Source organism: Quercus suber, unplaced genomic scaffold (genome assembly GCF_002906115.3).
Source record: "Quercus suber isolate HL8 unplaced genomic scaffold, Cork oak 2.0 scaffold_1045, whole genome shotgun sequence".
In the NCBI taxonomy this organism is placed as follows: Eukaryota; Viridiplantae; Streptophyta; class Magnoliopsida; order Fagales; family Fagaceae; genus Quercus; species Quercus suber.
This window is the reverse complement of record NW_027070455.1, coordinates 132,612-144,768: the sequence shown is the minus strand read 5'-3', so window position 1 is coordinate 144,768 and position 12,157 is coordinate 132,612. Positions and strand designations below refer to the sequence as shown.

At 31.3% G+C, this 12,157-nt stretch overlaps 1 protein-coding gene across 1 annotated transcript; it reads left to right on the top strand.

Moving 5' to 3' along the window:
* Nucleotides 1-8,952: 8,952 nt before the first annotated feature.
* LOC112037156 (probable O-methyltransferase 3) lies at nt 8,953-11,335 on the top strand. The gene is made up of 2 exons (XM_024069964.2): nt 8,953-9,756; nt 10,947-11,335. The coding sequence occupies exons 1-2, from the start codon at nt 8,962-8,964 to the stop codon at nt 11,247-11,249; spliced, it is 1,098 nt and encodes a 365-aa protein (XP_023925732.1). The 5' UTR covers nt 8,953-8,961; the 3' UTR covers nt 11,250-11,335.
* The last annotated feature ends 822 nt before the right edge of the window (nt 11,336-12,157 follow it).

Genomic DNA, 12,157 nt, shown 5'->3' with positions numbered 1-12,157 from the left:
CAGAAAGGTTCATGGATAACTCCATTGATTATAAAGGTCAAAGTTTTGAGTTATTGACATTTGGATCTGGTCAAAGAGGTTGTCCTGGGATATATATGGCAACAACAACAATTGAGCTTGCACTTGCAAATCTTTTATATTGTTTCAATTGGAAATTACCTGATAGGATGAAAGAGGAAGATATCAACATGGAAGAGGGAGTTGGTCTTAGCCTTACTACCAGTAAGAAAACAGCTTTGAACCTTGTGCCAAATCAAATTATTTTAAAATATTAGTATGTGTCAGCACTCTTCCCCTCCCTTTCTTCTCTCCCCCATCTCACTCCATTCTAAATATAATCTTCATAGGAATAGTTGCTTTTATGTAATATATATATAGGGTTGGGCTTGTATTTAGTGACCAGTTTCGTTTCATTGGACACATTAAGATGTGAACACGTATCCAATTTTGGACATGTATCCATATCTTAGCGTGTCTAGTGGAACTGGTCACTAGACAAAAGCCTCTCCCATATATATATACATATATATTGCTAAGCACTTTGAAATAAATGGTGGCCAATTAGCATGTATATTTTTATCATTTTCCTTTCTTATAAATAAATGGCAGGAATTGAAAGATAATTTGTGCTTGTCTTTATTACCTATGGTGATGTTATGGAATACAAAACCACTATTTCTATTCCATTTTATACTTTACTATTCATAATTTGTTATGATGTATTCATTTTATTTTACCAATAAAATAACTAAAATTTAAACTATAAAAAAATAAATAAAACACATGGCATATCACAATTAGTAGAGTATAAAGTATTTTTGAGACTAATGGTTTCTATTTAGTATTATGAAGGATAGGCATAATTATTTCATTCAGTCAATTGTTTTGGACAACGGAGCAGAGGCTAGGCGAGCAAATTTTCTTTAGACTCCAAACTGTATGGAGAAAAAAAAAAAAAAAAAAAGGAAGAAAGCTTCACTTTGATCGTATTACAAATTATATTATAAATTTAAATTGACTTTAATCAATGTTCAAATGTTTGATCATGTATGGTGGCAGTGAAAGGTGTGTAGAGGGAATCTTTCAACTCCAACATCAAAATCACTTACGCGTCCCACCAAATCATATTATAAAGATCTTTTTTTCCTATACACCTTTCTACCTCTTATTGAACCATGTGCTTCGTACAGCGTGTCATTTTTTTTTTTTTTTTTTTTAACTTTTACATGTGAAGTATTAATTTTTTTTAATGAGGTGTGTAATAATAAACTTATAAACTAGTAATTTAAAAATATAAGAAAAAACTAACAAAATTGTTTTGGCACATGTACTGATTAACAATATCTATTAAGTTTTTATTTCCTATAAATGAATGCTAATGAAATAAAAAATGAGGTTGAACATCAAATAGGGATTTTTTTTTTATAAAATAAAAGATTTTGAGTTTCAATCATGTCTATACCAAAAAGAGATTTAAATTTTATTATATCTATAAAAAAATATAAGTGCTAAATTAATTAATATGTATTGATGAGATATGACACCATTTAAAATTTGGACCCTAATGTTACATATCATTTTGATTTAAGTCATTTTGTCTATATGTTGTGATGATGTGTTCGTAAAATGCTACTTCAACTCAAAACGGCATATTATGAATCCAAAATATGAAGCAAAAATGTGTAATTTTAAGTGTGTAAATTGCATACTAGTCTATATTTCATTAGCCCTCAACTTAAATAGTCCAGCTTCAAGACTATATAATTATATTTTTAGAAAAGTTTATATATAGACACATAATGATAATAAAACATAAATTTGAATCGACTTTAATGTTCTAGTGTTTGTTCACAAACGTATTATTAATTTTAGGTCTAGTTCATTTAATCGTCAAGTTTAAACTTAGACTTGAATTTAACTTATTTTTTAAACAAACAAACAAACATAAACAAATCTTTTTTCTAACTCGAGTTCAAGCTCCTCATAAGCAACTCGATTCATTTATGGTCAATGCCCCCTTTTGATTGATTGCACCCGAATAGCCCACCAAAAGATCCTTTTATCATAACAAATTCACAATCTATCATGTACCTAACCAAATAGATTTCCAAAATATTACAAGAAAATCTTATAGGTATCGTATACCTTTGCAACTTGCAATATTGTACAACACAATCAAACATTAAAATACGTACTAGTGTAGAGATAGTGGTCGCACTCACTTCACTTGGGGGGTGAATGAATCATGCATTGACTCATCAAGTGAGGACTACCATCCCATTCCAAAAACTACGTCGTCAATCTCTGGGCATTTGACATGTGGCAATTGTACCAAAAAAAAAAATGCAAAACTGGCTCTTTAAGTTTCTTCAAATTTCATTTCAGTTCTCTAACTTTTAGGTTTATTCAATTAAGGTTTTTCAATAAAGATATTTAGGGTTCAAATTTTTATTTTCCTAACTATTAATTTATCAAAAAAGAAAAAGAAACAAAATAGGACTTCTATCTAATGACTCTAATTATTTAGTTTACCTCCACTATTTATACAAATATCCACAATTAATATAAAAATATTCACATTTTAAAAAATAAAAATACATTTAAAATATGAAAGTGAATGTAAAAAGCAGGAGAAATTCTTAGGTGCTCTCAAAGCACGGAGAATGGTGCTCCCTCCTTTCACATTCATAGTGAGGTCCATTCATTAAATTCATGGTGGAATCTACCATAAATGTGAGAGGAGAGAACATCATTTCTTAGTACTTTGGAAGTACCTATGAATTTTCCAAAGTGAAAGTGAGAGTATCATTAGATTCATTACCCTTGATTGATGAGCATATAACAGCAAAACAAATAATGGTGGGTGAGGTAAGAAACAAGCGTGGGAAAAAATTATAAGACACAAGAGCAGGCCATGGAAGTGGAAGTCCAACTACTTTCAACAACTAAAGATTGATTAACCAAGGATAGGAAACAAAGACATGTTAAAGATATCAACATGGTGGAGGCTAAAGACCAACCCTGCCATCAACTAAGTATCCTTAATTGAAAATGCTAAGAGCTTGGGAACTCTTGGATAGTTTAAGGCTTAAGCCTTCTAAGGTTTGGAGAGGGCACACAGTCTGACATTCTATTCTTGATGGAAACAAAGATGGATGCAAAAATAAAATTGAAGTTTGGTTACAAGGGACTCTTTGCTGTGGCCAACAGAGTACATGACAATCACGAATTTTTTTTCCACATCACATAGTTTAGTTTGTAAGACAACACGGACACTTCAGTGAATTTGGCATCAGTTTTTAGCATTTTTTTTTTAATTTTTAATTTTTGAGTGCATTTTTTTAAAACTTCACATTTTTTCCACTTTTTTTTTTTTTTTCATTTTTTTCATGGTAAAAGTTAGTACACTTTCAATAAAAAACTTTTAACAAAAAGTTAAACAATCTGTTCTCGTGATAAGGGCACAAAGATGTTCACCATTCAGTTAAGGGCATCAAAGTCAGCAAAAGTTTGAAATAGTTTTCTAACGTTCCCAAACATTTATATATCAAATGGACAATGTTTGGCTATAAAATCTACAAAAAAAAATACAATTTCGTATAATCTTGCCTCGCACTTGGTCGACCCAACTCATAAACAATAACTCATAGAGAGGTTCATCTCTCTCTCGGTTGAAATCTCGATCGATCCAACTCTCAGTTGACACTTGGGTTGACCCAATTACCAGCCTTACTTCACAATCTTATATTTTCCACTTGTTTACTATTCTCTCCTTCACTTTACCTCTTCTAAAAAGATAAAAACACTTTTCCACATCCAAAATGGGGATTAAACAACATTTCTCCAATAACCAAGCGAGTTTTAACTTGTATTACAACCTATTTGGAAATACAATAAATATTCTCTAGTTTCTTTTTTACTTGCTTAACTTTTTAGTATGTGAAAAAAATAAACGGGTCATATAGGGTTGATCCAACTAGGTAAAAACGTGATAAAGATCCTTAGGTTTTGTAATTTGCCTTAGTTCAACCCATTTCAAACACAAATCTATCTCAGATGAATGCACTTGAAACGAGATCATGCTCTTTAGAACAAGATTTTTTTTCTGTTATTTAGTTTTCTTGTGCATGAGATTTTAGAATTTTATTTTCTTGGAAATTGTTTTTCACAATTGAATTATTGAAGTTAGGTTTGGATTTAATTTGATAATATTAATTTGAAAATCTCATGAGTGCTATAATTTAACTTACAGTACCTTGTAGTCGAAAACGTTTAGGATAATTTTCATTTGGGATAATTAACTATGTAAGAAGTTCTTATATCTTAATAAGATGAAAACTTAGGTGAAAACTTTACTAGTGTTTGGCTTAAAGCCCTCTTATTTTACAGTCAAATGATTTAATTTTCCCTTTGACCGAATTTTCTGAGCATCCTAAATAGCAAGCACGGTGTAAAATATTTTCCCGACTTCCTTTACAGCTGAGACAAACGCAGTGTAGAGGTGTATATTGGTGACTTTTGAATGAGTCAAGATAATTTAGGGGTTGATTATTGATTTCAAACTTAGAAGAAACAACATTTAAGATGAGCATTTAGTTAAGTTCGATATTTAAAAGGAAATTGATGGATATTTGATACCAAGAATAGGCCGAAGACATTTAAATATTTTTTTTAATGAGTAGTGTTTATTACACAAACTATTTTACAAAATTTTACACACACCTCCAAAAGCAACCTCTAAGTGAAGAAGGTAAGGTGATTTGGGTTGTGTAAAACGTATAAAACAATTTGTGTGCAACAAATTTAAACTTTTTGAAATTATCATACACATAAATATCAAAAGAATATTGATAAAACAAGATAGAGTGAAATACTACACTTTGAAAGAAAGATTTAGAAAAGAAATTTAGAAGGTGGATTTTGATAGAACTTTTATAGTTGTTAATTAAGGATAATGATTCTCCCACACAACTCATTTCACATTTTCATACTTGTTTCAGCCCTTTCCACGTTTAAACATGGGTATCACCTTTTTGACATTTTAAAATGTGTATATCGCATGTACAATTGTGGATATTGTGTGTACAAGTATGAACAAATATTTAATTGAACTGTTAAATATGCTTTGTTTGGTATGTTATTAATTAGTAGTTAACAAACTTCTTATTATTAATCATAATTAAGAAAGAAAAAATAATATAAAAATAAGAAATGGCAATTAAGAAATGCTACCACAATATTTTCACTATAAATCTTAAGTAATAGATTATTATTAGTTAATATCGGTGAGTAAAAAAATAATTTCAGCAGTGGATTCAAATTAGAACTAGTAACAACTTTTCACATAAGATTTTGATGTGATTCTTGTGAAAGTATTGCAAAAAATGTTGTGGATATAACATTTTTTATTGAAAAATATAATTATTGGGAATGAATATAGGAAGAATAAATGATGATCAAAAAAAGAATAAAGAATGAATGAAGAAATAATATTTAAATGAGATGGAGAAAAAGATAGAAAATCTATTGGAAAGTATATTTGAAAAAATAGGTGAGTGAAAGTTAAATGTCACTGTTCATTCTCATGTATTTGAAAACATGTGTGGAAATACGTGGATGCAAAGTTCTTCTATTCATCACACGATGAAGATCATGAAGTTGCTTGGTCACAAAACCCTATGGTGTACAAACACAGCAGTTTCTTGAAGAGAAAGTAGAACTAGGGCAAACTAGGTTTCCGGTCACACCTTTATTCACACTTGTGGAATTGTGCTCTTGTGCAATTGTGCATAATCTTTTATGGCCCTTAAAATAATCTTTATATATGCTTAAGTTGTGAGAAAAGAATGCCCAAACATATACCTAGGATTGGATGAAAAACAGTTCTGAAAAACTGAGTTTCGTAAATATTGATGGATAGCCATCTATCGAGCTAGTTGTCAAGCCATGAGCTTTAGCAACTTTTAAACATCGATAGATGCTAGCTGTCAAGTTTAAAATCCAACACTTTCTCACTTGATTCTTGAACAGGTTGCATGGCTTTAACACTTGAACTTGAAACTTTGTTTCTTAAAGCATTAAACACATCCTAGGTCTACCCAAATACAAGTAAAGTGCGTTTTTTCAAAAGATTAGCCAATTACATAAAATTTGACATATGTTCCTAACAATGAATCACATATGTCCTAACATCCTATACAAACTTTCTTTAAATGGATTTTAACCAATGCCCTAAAGGCATTCGTTAGCATTTTTTTTTTAAAGGACTGGTAGTTCACATTTAAATCTAAGGATAGAATGGGAAAATAAATAATTCATTTAAGATTCTTAAGAATAAACAAAGTATTATCATTTCACATTCCTAGGAATTTTAAGAGATTCTCAATGAAACCAAACATAGGAATAGCTACATTCCTAGGCATCCAGATTGCAAGGAATTGCAAGGAATCACATTCCTAAGAATCTAGATGCCAAGAGTAATTTGGATTCCCCCTACCAAATGCCACATTATAGTTTAACTAGTTAATACTTCTTGGTGACCAAGACATAGTATTTCTATTTCCTATTACTCATAATTAAAAAAAGAAAAAAGAAAAAATTGTTATCTACGTTCTTTTAACCTTGTTTACAAATCTTTTTAGTCGTTTATGTTTGAAGCGGGTTAATAAAAAAAAATTAGTACTTTAATTGTCAAAGAACTTAAATGATTTTTGGTTAGACTACGTTTGGCAATATGTAAAATGTTTCCTGAGTGTAAAATATTTTCAATTGAAAATATTTTACAAAAAGGAAAATATTTTCAATTGTCTGTTTGTGTTTTGGAAAATTTGCTGGAAAAGTATTTTTAGTGTTTGGAATTGCATGTAAAAACCTATTTTCAGAAAACCCAACAAACACAATCACCACCATAAACCCAGCCACCATCGGCCACTACAAACCCAGCCACCATCAAGCACCACATAACCATTTAATCTAAAAAATCATAATCAAAATCAAAACCCATTAATCTCAAAATCAATATCAAAACCATCTACCAAGACCCATAATCCACCACCATTGAAACCCACAAACCACCCTAGCCAAAGATCCACCACCCCTAATCGACCACCATCAATGCTTAAACTCACCCCCAACCCACCACCACTGAAACCCATGAATCACCCCAACCACCAATCCTCCAAAACCCAAGCAAAAATGTTATTTTATAATAATAAAAAAAAAAAATTAAGGCAGCGACGGTGTAGGTGGAAGAAGGATAGGTCTAATGAGTGAGAGTGAGAACGAAGGTGAAGTAGATGAGAAACTACCTTCACCAATAGAGGGGCTTGTAGGCACAACTGCGAGGCTGTGGCTCGAGGACTGGGATGTGGTGAAATCGGAGTGGGTTTAGCTGGGTTCATCGAAGATGGGTTTGAGCACAACAGAGGAGCTGAGGTGGCGCGATCAAACCGGCGATGGGTTTGAGCGGCGTGATCAGACCGGTGATGGATTTGAGCAGCGTGATCTGACTAGCGATGGGTTTGGGTGGATCGAAGGCTGGACTACCGTTGCTCTCTCTCTCTCTCTCTCTCTCCTTTTCTATTTTCAGTCTGTAAAATTCTATTTGAAGGTTATTTGAATGTGTAAATTATTTTGCACTTGAAGCCCTCTTATTTTACAGTCAAATTATTTAATTTTCCCTTTGATCGAATTTTCTGAGCATCCCAAATAGCAAGCATGGTGTAAAATATTTTCCCGACTTCCTTTACAGTTGAAACAAATGCAACGTAAAGGTGTATACCGGTTACTTTTGAATGAGTCAAAATAATTTAGGGGTTGATTATTGATTTCAAACTTAGAAGAAACAACATTTAAGATAGAGCATTTAGTTAAGTTCGATATTTAAAAAGAAATTGATGGATACTTGATACCAAGAATAGGCCGGAGACATTTAAATAATTTTTTAATGAGTAGTGTTTATTACACAAACTATTTTACAAAATTTTGCACACACCTCCAAAAGCAACCTCTAAAAGAAGAAGGGAATGTGATTTGGGTTGTGTAAAACATATAAAACAATTTGTGTGCAACAAATTTAAACTTTGAAATTATCATACACATAAATATCAAAAGAATATTGATAGAACAAGATAGAGTGAAATACTACACTTTGAAAGAAAGATTTAGAAAAGAAACTCAGAAGGTGGATTCTGATAGAACTTTTCTAGTTCCTAGCCTTTTCTACACTTCTTTCCAAAGGTTGTAGGTGATTGGTGGGTATTCTAGTCTTCTAGAGCCTTATACCAATCCATTTTTATTTTTGAAGCATGAGGATCTTTATAAATTTTAGAATGGAAAATTTTTGCCCATGCTAATTGTACAAGACACGGCATAAATTATAACTTTGTGAAGTTGTGAACTGCCAATATCTGAAATAGATTAGAGCTTTATGAGACAATGATTACCTAGATGATATCGAGGGCAGTGGTAGAGTTCCGGAAAATTAGAATTCCATAATTATCACGTGAATTCCATAATCGATATGGCTTCAATTATCCTGATGGGGAAAGCAGATCTAACAAATCTTTTTTTTTTTTTTTTTTTGATAGGTCAGATCTAACGAATCTAATTGACAAAATTTAAATAAACATTTAAGAGGTGCAGTGGGGGCAAAAAAACCGTGTTGTAATTCCAAACAAAAACCGACCGAACCGATTGAAATCCAGTCGGTTCGGTGTCGGTGTTCCTCCCTTTCGGTGTCAGTACCAAATTTGGTAAAACCGAAAATTTCGGTTCGGTGGAACATATCTTTTTCTTTCTTTGTCTTTTCTGTATCAATTTATAAAGAAAAGATGTTTTCTTATACCTGTTTCTGTCGTCCAAATACTTTTGGCTGTCGGTAGGATATGAGCAAATCACTCAATTCTCGATATTATATATATAAGCTCAATGTTCTAAAGAGTTGTTATGTAAAAAAACAAAATGAGTGGCACTAAACAGCTAAGTTTCAAATTGGTCCCAGGTGAAAATGCTACTGAGTTACTTGATGCTCAAGCCCACATATGGAACCACATTTTCAACTTCGTAAACTCCATGTCCCTTAAATGTGCAATTGAACTAGGTATACCAGATATCATCCACAACCATGGCAAACCCATGACTCTCTCTGAGCTCATCACTGCACTACCAATCCACCCTACAAAATCTCCCCATGTCTACCGCCTCATGCGCATTTTGATCCACTCTGGCTTCTTTGCTCTAAAAAATACTAACGAAAATGACCAAGAAGAAGCGTATGTACTGACTGAATCTTCCAGGCTCCTCATTAAGGACAATCCCTTGAGTGTGACACCTTTCTTACTAGCCTCGGTTGATCCAGTGTTGACAACGCCATGGAATTATTTGACCCCTTGGTTCCAAAATGAGGATCTTACGCCATTTGACACGGCTCACGGGAAGACATTTTGGGATTATGGGGGGGATGAACCAAAATTTGCTAATATTTTCAATGATGCTATGGCTAGCGATGCACGCTTAGTCATGAGCATTGTGGTTGACAAGTGTAAGGGGGTGTTTGAGGGACTGAAGTCATTTGTTGACGTTGGAGGTGGCACAGGAACTGTGACCAAGGCCATTGCCGATACATTCCCAGATATAGAGTGCACTGTATTTGATCTCCCACCCGTAGTTGCTGACTTTCAAGGGAGTAAGAACTTGAAATATGTTGGAGGGGACATGTTTGAGGCAATTCCTCCTGCTGATGCTGTTTTTATGAAGGTAAAATATATTTTAGTGCTATTTCCACCCGGTACATGGATGGTCGTACATATCATATGGTTTACATTCGGTGATTAGAGGCATTTTTCACAATTTATTTCCAAATTTCCATATTGTGGATCAACTCTATTCGTGTAGTGGCAAACCCACCTGGGAGAACGGCGCTATAGCTCCTAAAGTCTTCAAAATCTTCTTTTATCCTTTCAAAAATATATTCTATGGACAAAGTTTAGCTACAAAATTGGTTGTAGTTTTAAGTTACAATCATACTCAATATTTTTTTATTTGAGGTGAATTTTGATAAATTCACCATTGGATTACATCTTCATGTTATATCCTCCATGCTTGCAAATTTTTTATAAAATTAAAAATTAATAGCTATTTCATCAAGAAATTTTTTAAATTATAAGTTTTCGTAATTTAAAATTATAAATAAAATATTAACTTATAAATCATATAGTAAATAACATTTAATTGATACAAAATTTAACATGTGTATTAAGAATATAAAGAACATACAATGTAAAGGTTAGATTTTTAAAATATGTAATAATATTTATTTTATTGAGTAAGATTGTTGTCTTAGACTACAACCAATTTTGTAGCTAAACTTTATCCAAATTTTATTCAATAAAAATTATCATGTCCCTCCAACACACACACACATATATAAAATTTGCTTCAAATTACACATGGTCTATGGTGTAACTTTTGGATGTTTTTCTATGAAAAATCCACCATTCTAATAAATTGTCTTGTTATGCGCTATATGTATTCAAAACATCAATACTATTAGAGGCTAATAATTGTCTCATCTATAAAATAATTTAAATTTCAAATTTTTTATTTTAAAATTTTGTATGAAACATGATTTTATTAATATGAAGTAAATAACATTCAATAGATATAAAATATGACATATATGTCAAGAATATAATGAACATGTAATCCACTCTTAGAATTTTCAAAATATTAAGCTTGTTTCATGTAACTAGGTATGTGTCATTTCATGCATTTCATTTTTTTTTTCAATTTTGGTAAATTAGTTTGTTTCTTTGCCTAACCATGATTATTTTAATAGCATGGACTAAATAAAATAATCATAAAAGAATATAAAATTTCATTATGTCTAAGGGTTTGACCTCATACAGTTTTAGTGTTTTTGATTGATCTTGCAAATGAGGAAACAGTGGATATTGCATGATTGGAATGAAGAGGACTGCGTGAAACTGCTTAAGCGATGCAAGGAGGCAATCACTACCAATGATAAGAAGGGAAAAGTGATTATCATAGAGTTGATGATGGAGAATCAAAAGGAAGATAAAAAGTCAACTGAGACACAACTCTTTTTTGACATGGTAATGATGGTATTAGTAAAAGGAAGAGAGAGAAATGAGAAAGAATGGGCTAAGCTATTTATGGATGCTGGTTTTAGTAACTATAAGATAACCCCCATACTAGGTTTAAGGGTTCTAATTGAAGTGTATCCTTAATAAGTTCTTGCAAGTTGGATGGATTTTCATGTATGCATTATATTATTAAATTTTGGTTTCTTATGTGCTCATGTGTGTTATCAGTAATATGTTGACTCAAACTACAATAATGTATTAATGTTCTATCTTGCATCGAAGGTGTGTGCAATTATTTACCACTAGTTGATGTATTGCACAATATGCTATCAGTTTAATTATTTAATTTTAATAAGAAATAATCTTTATGGTGTATAATTTAAACTCATTATGTGTTATGATAATTAGAAAATTAATTTGGTTATATTACTCCACTATATTTAGAAATTATATATGATATCTCACTAAAATAATTTAAAAAATATAAATTATTGGTTAGATATTATATTACCTCTTTATATTATCACTATATTTGCAAAATATTGAGATGATAAGAGATTAATAACTATATTATTTGTAAAATAATTAATCAAATAGTAAATAATATCCAATTAACACAAAATTTGACATATGTATTAAGAGCAAGGAAAATGTGTAATCCAATTGTAAGATTTTAAATATTTTGACCAATAAAAAAATATTAAGTTGTGTAACTTTAATAAATATCTACCCAAGAACCTTTGCACATCATCAAACCTTTGAATTTATGTCAAAATATTAATTTTAATATCATTAACATATGTAATGGATTAGTATTTTGACAAAAATGCAAAGGCTTGATGAAGTGGAATGCTAAATGAAGAAAATTGGTAAGGAACGTGCCCCTTAACAAAACCTTAGACTACTATAGTACTAAGGCTAAGGACAAACGATCAACTTTCAATATTATGCAAACTAGAAAATACACAATGCGCAAATACACTCTTTATTACTATTCAACTTTAAATACATTTTCAACAAAATATGTAAAATAAGATTTTATTTTATTTTAT

Excerpts from the sequence above, each read along its gene's own strand:
- LOC112037156 (XM_024069964.2), top strand. The coding sequence starts at position 8,962 with ATGAGTGGCACTAAACAGCTAAGTTTCAAATTGGTCCCAGGTGAAAAT. Across the intron at positions 9,757-10,946 it reads CTGATGCTGTTTTTATGAAG|TGGATATTGCATGATTGGAA; the intron begins GTAAAATATATT and ends ATGAGGAAACAG.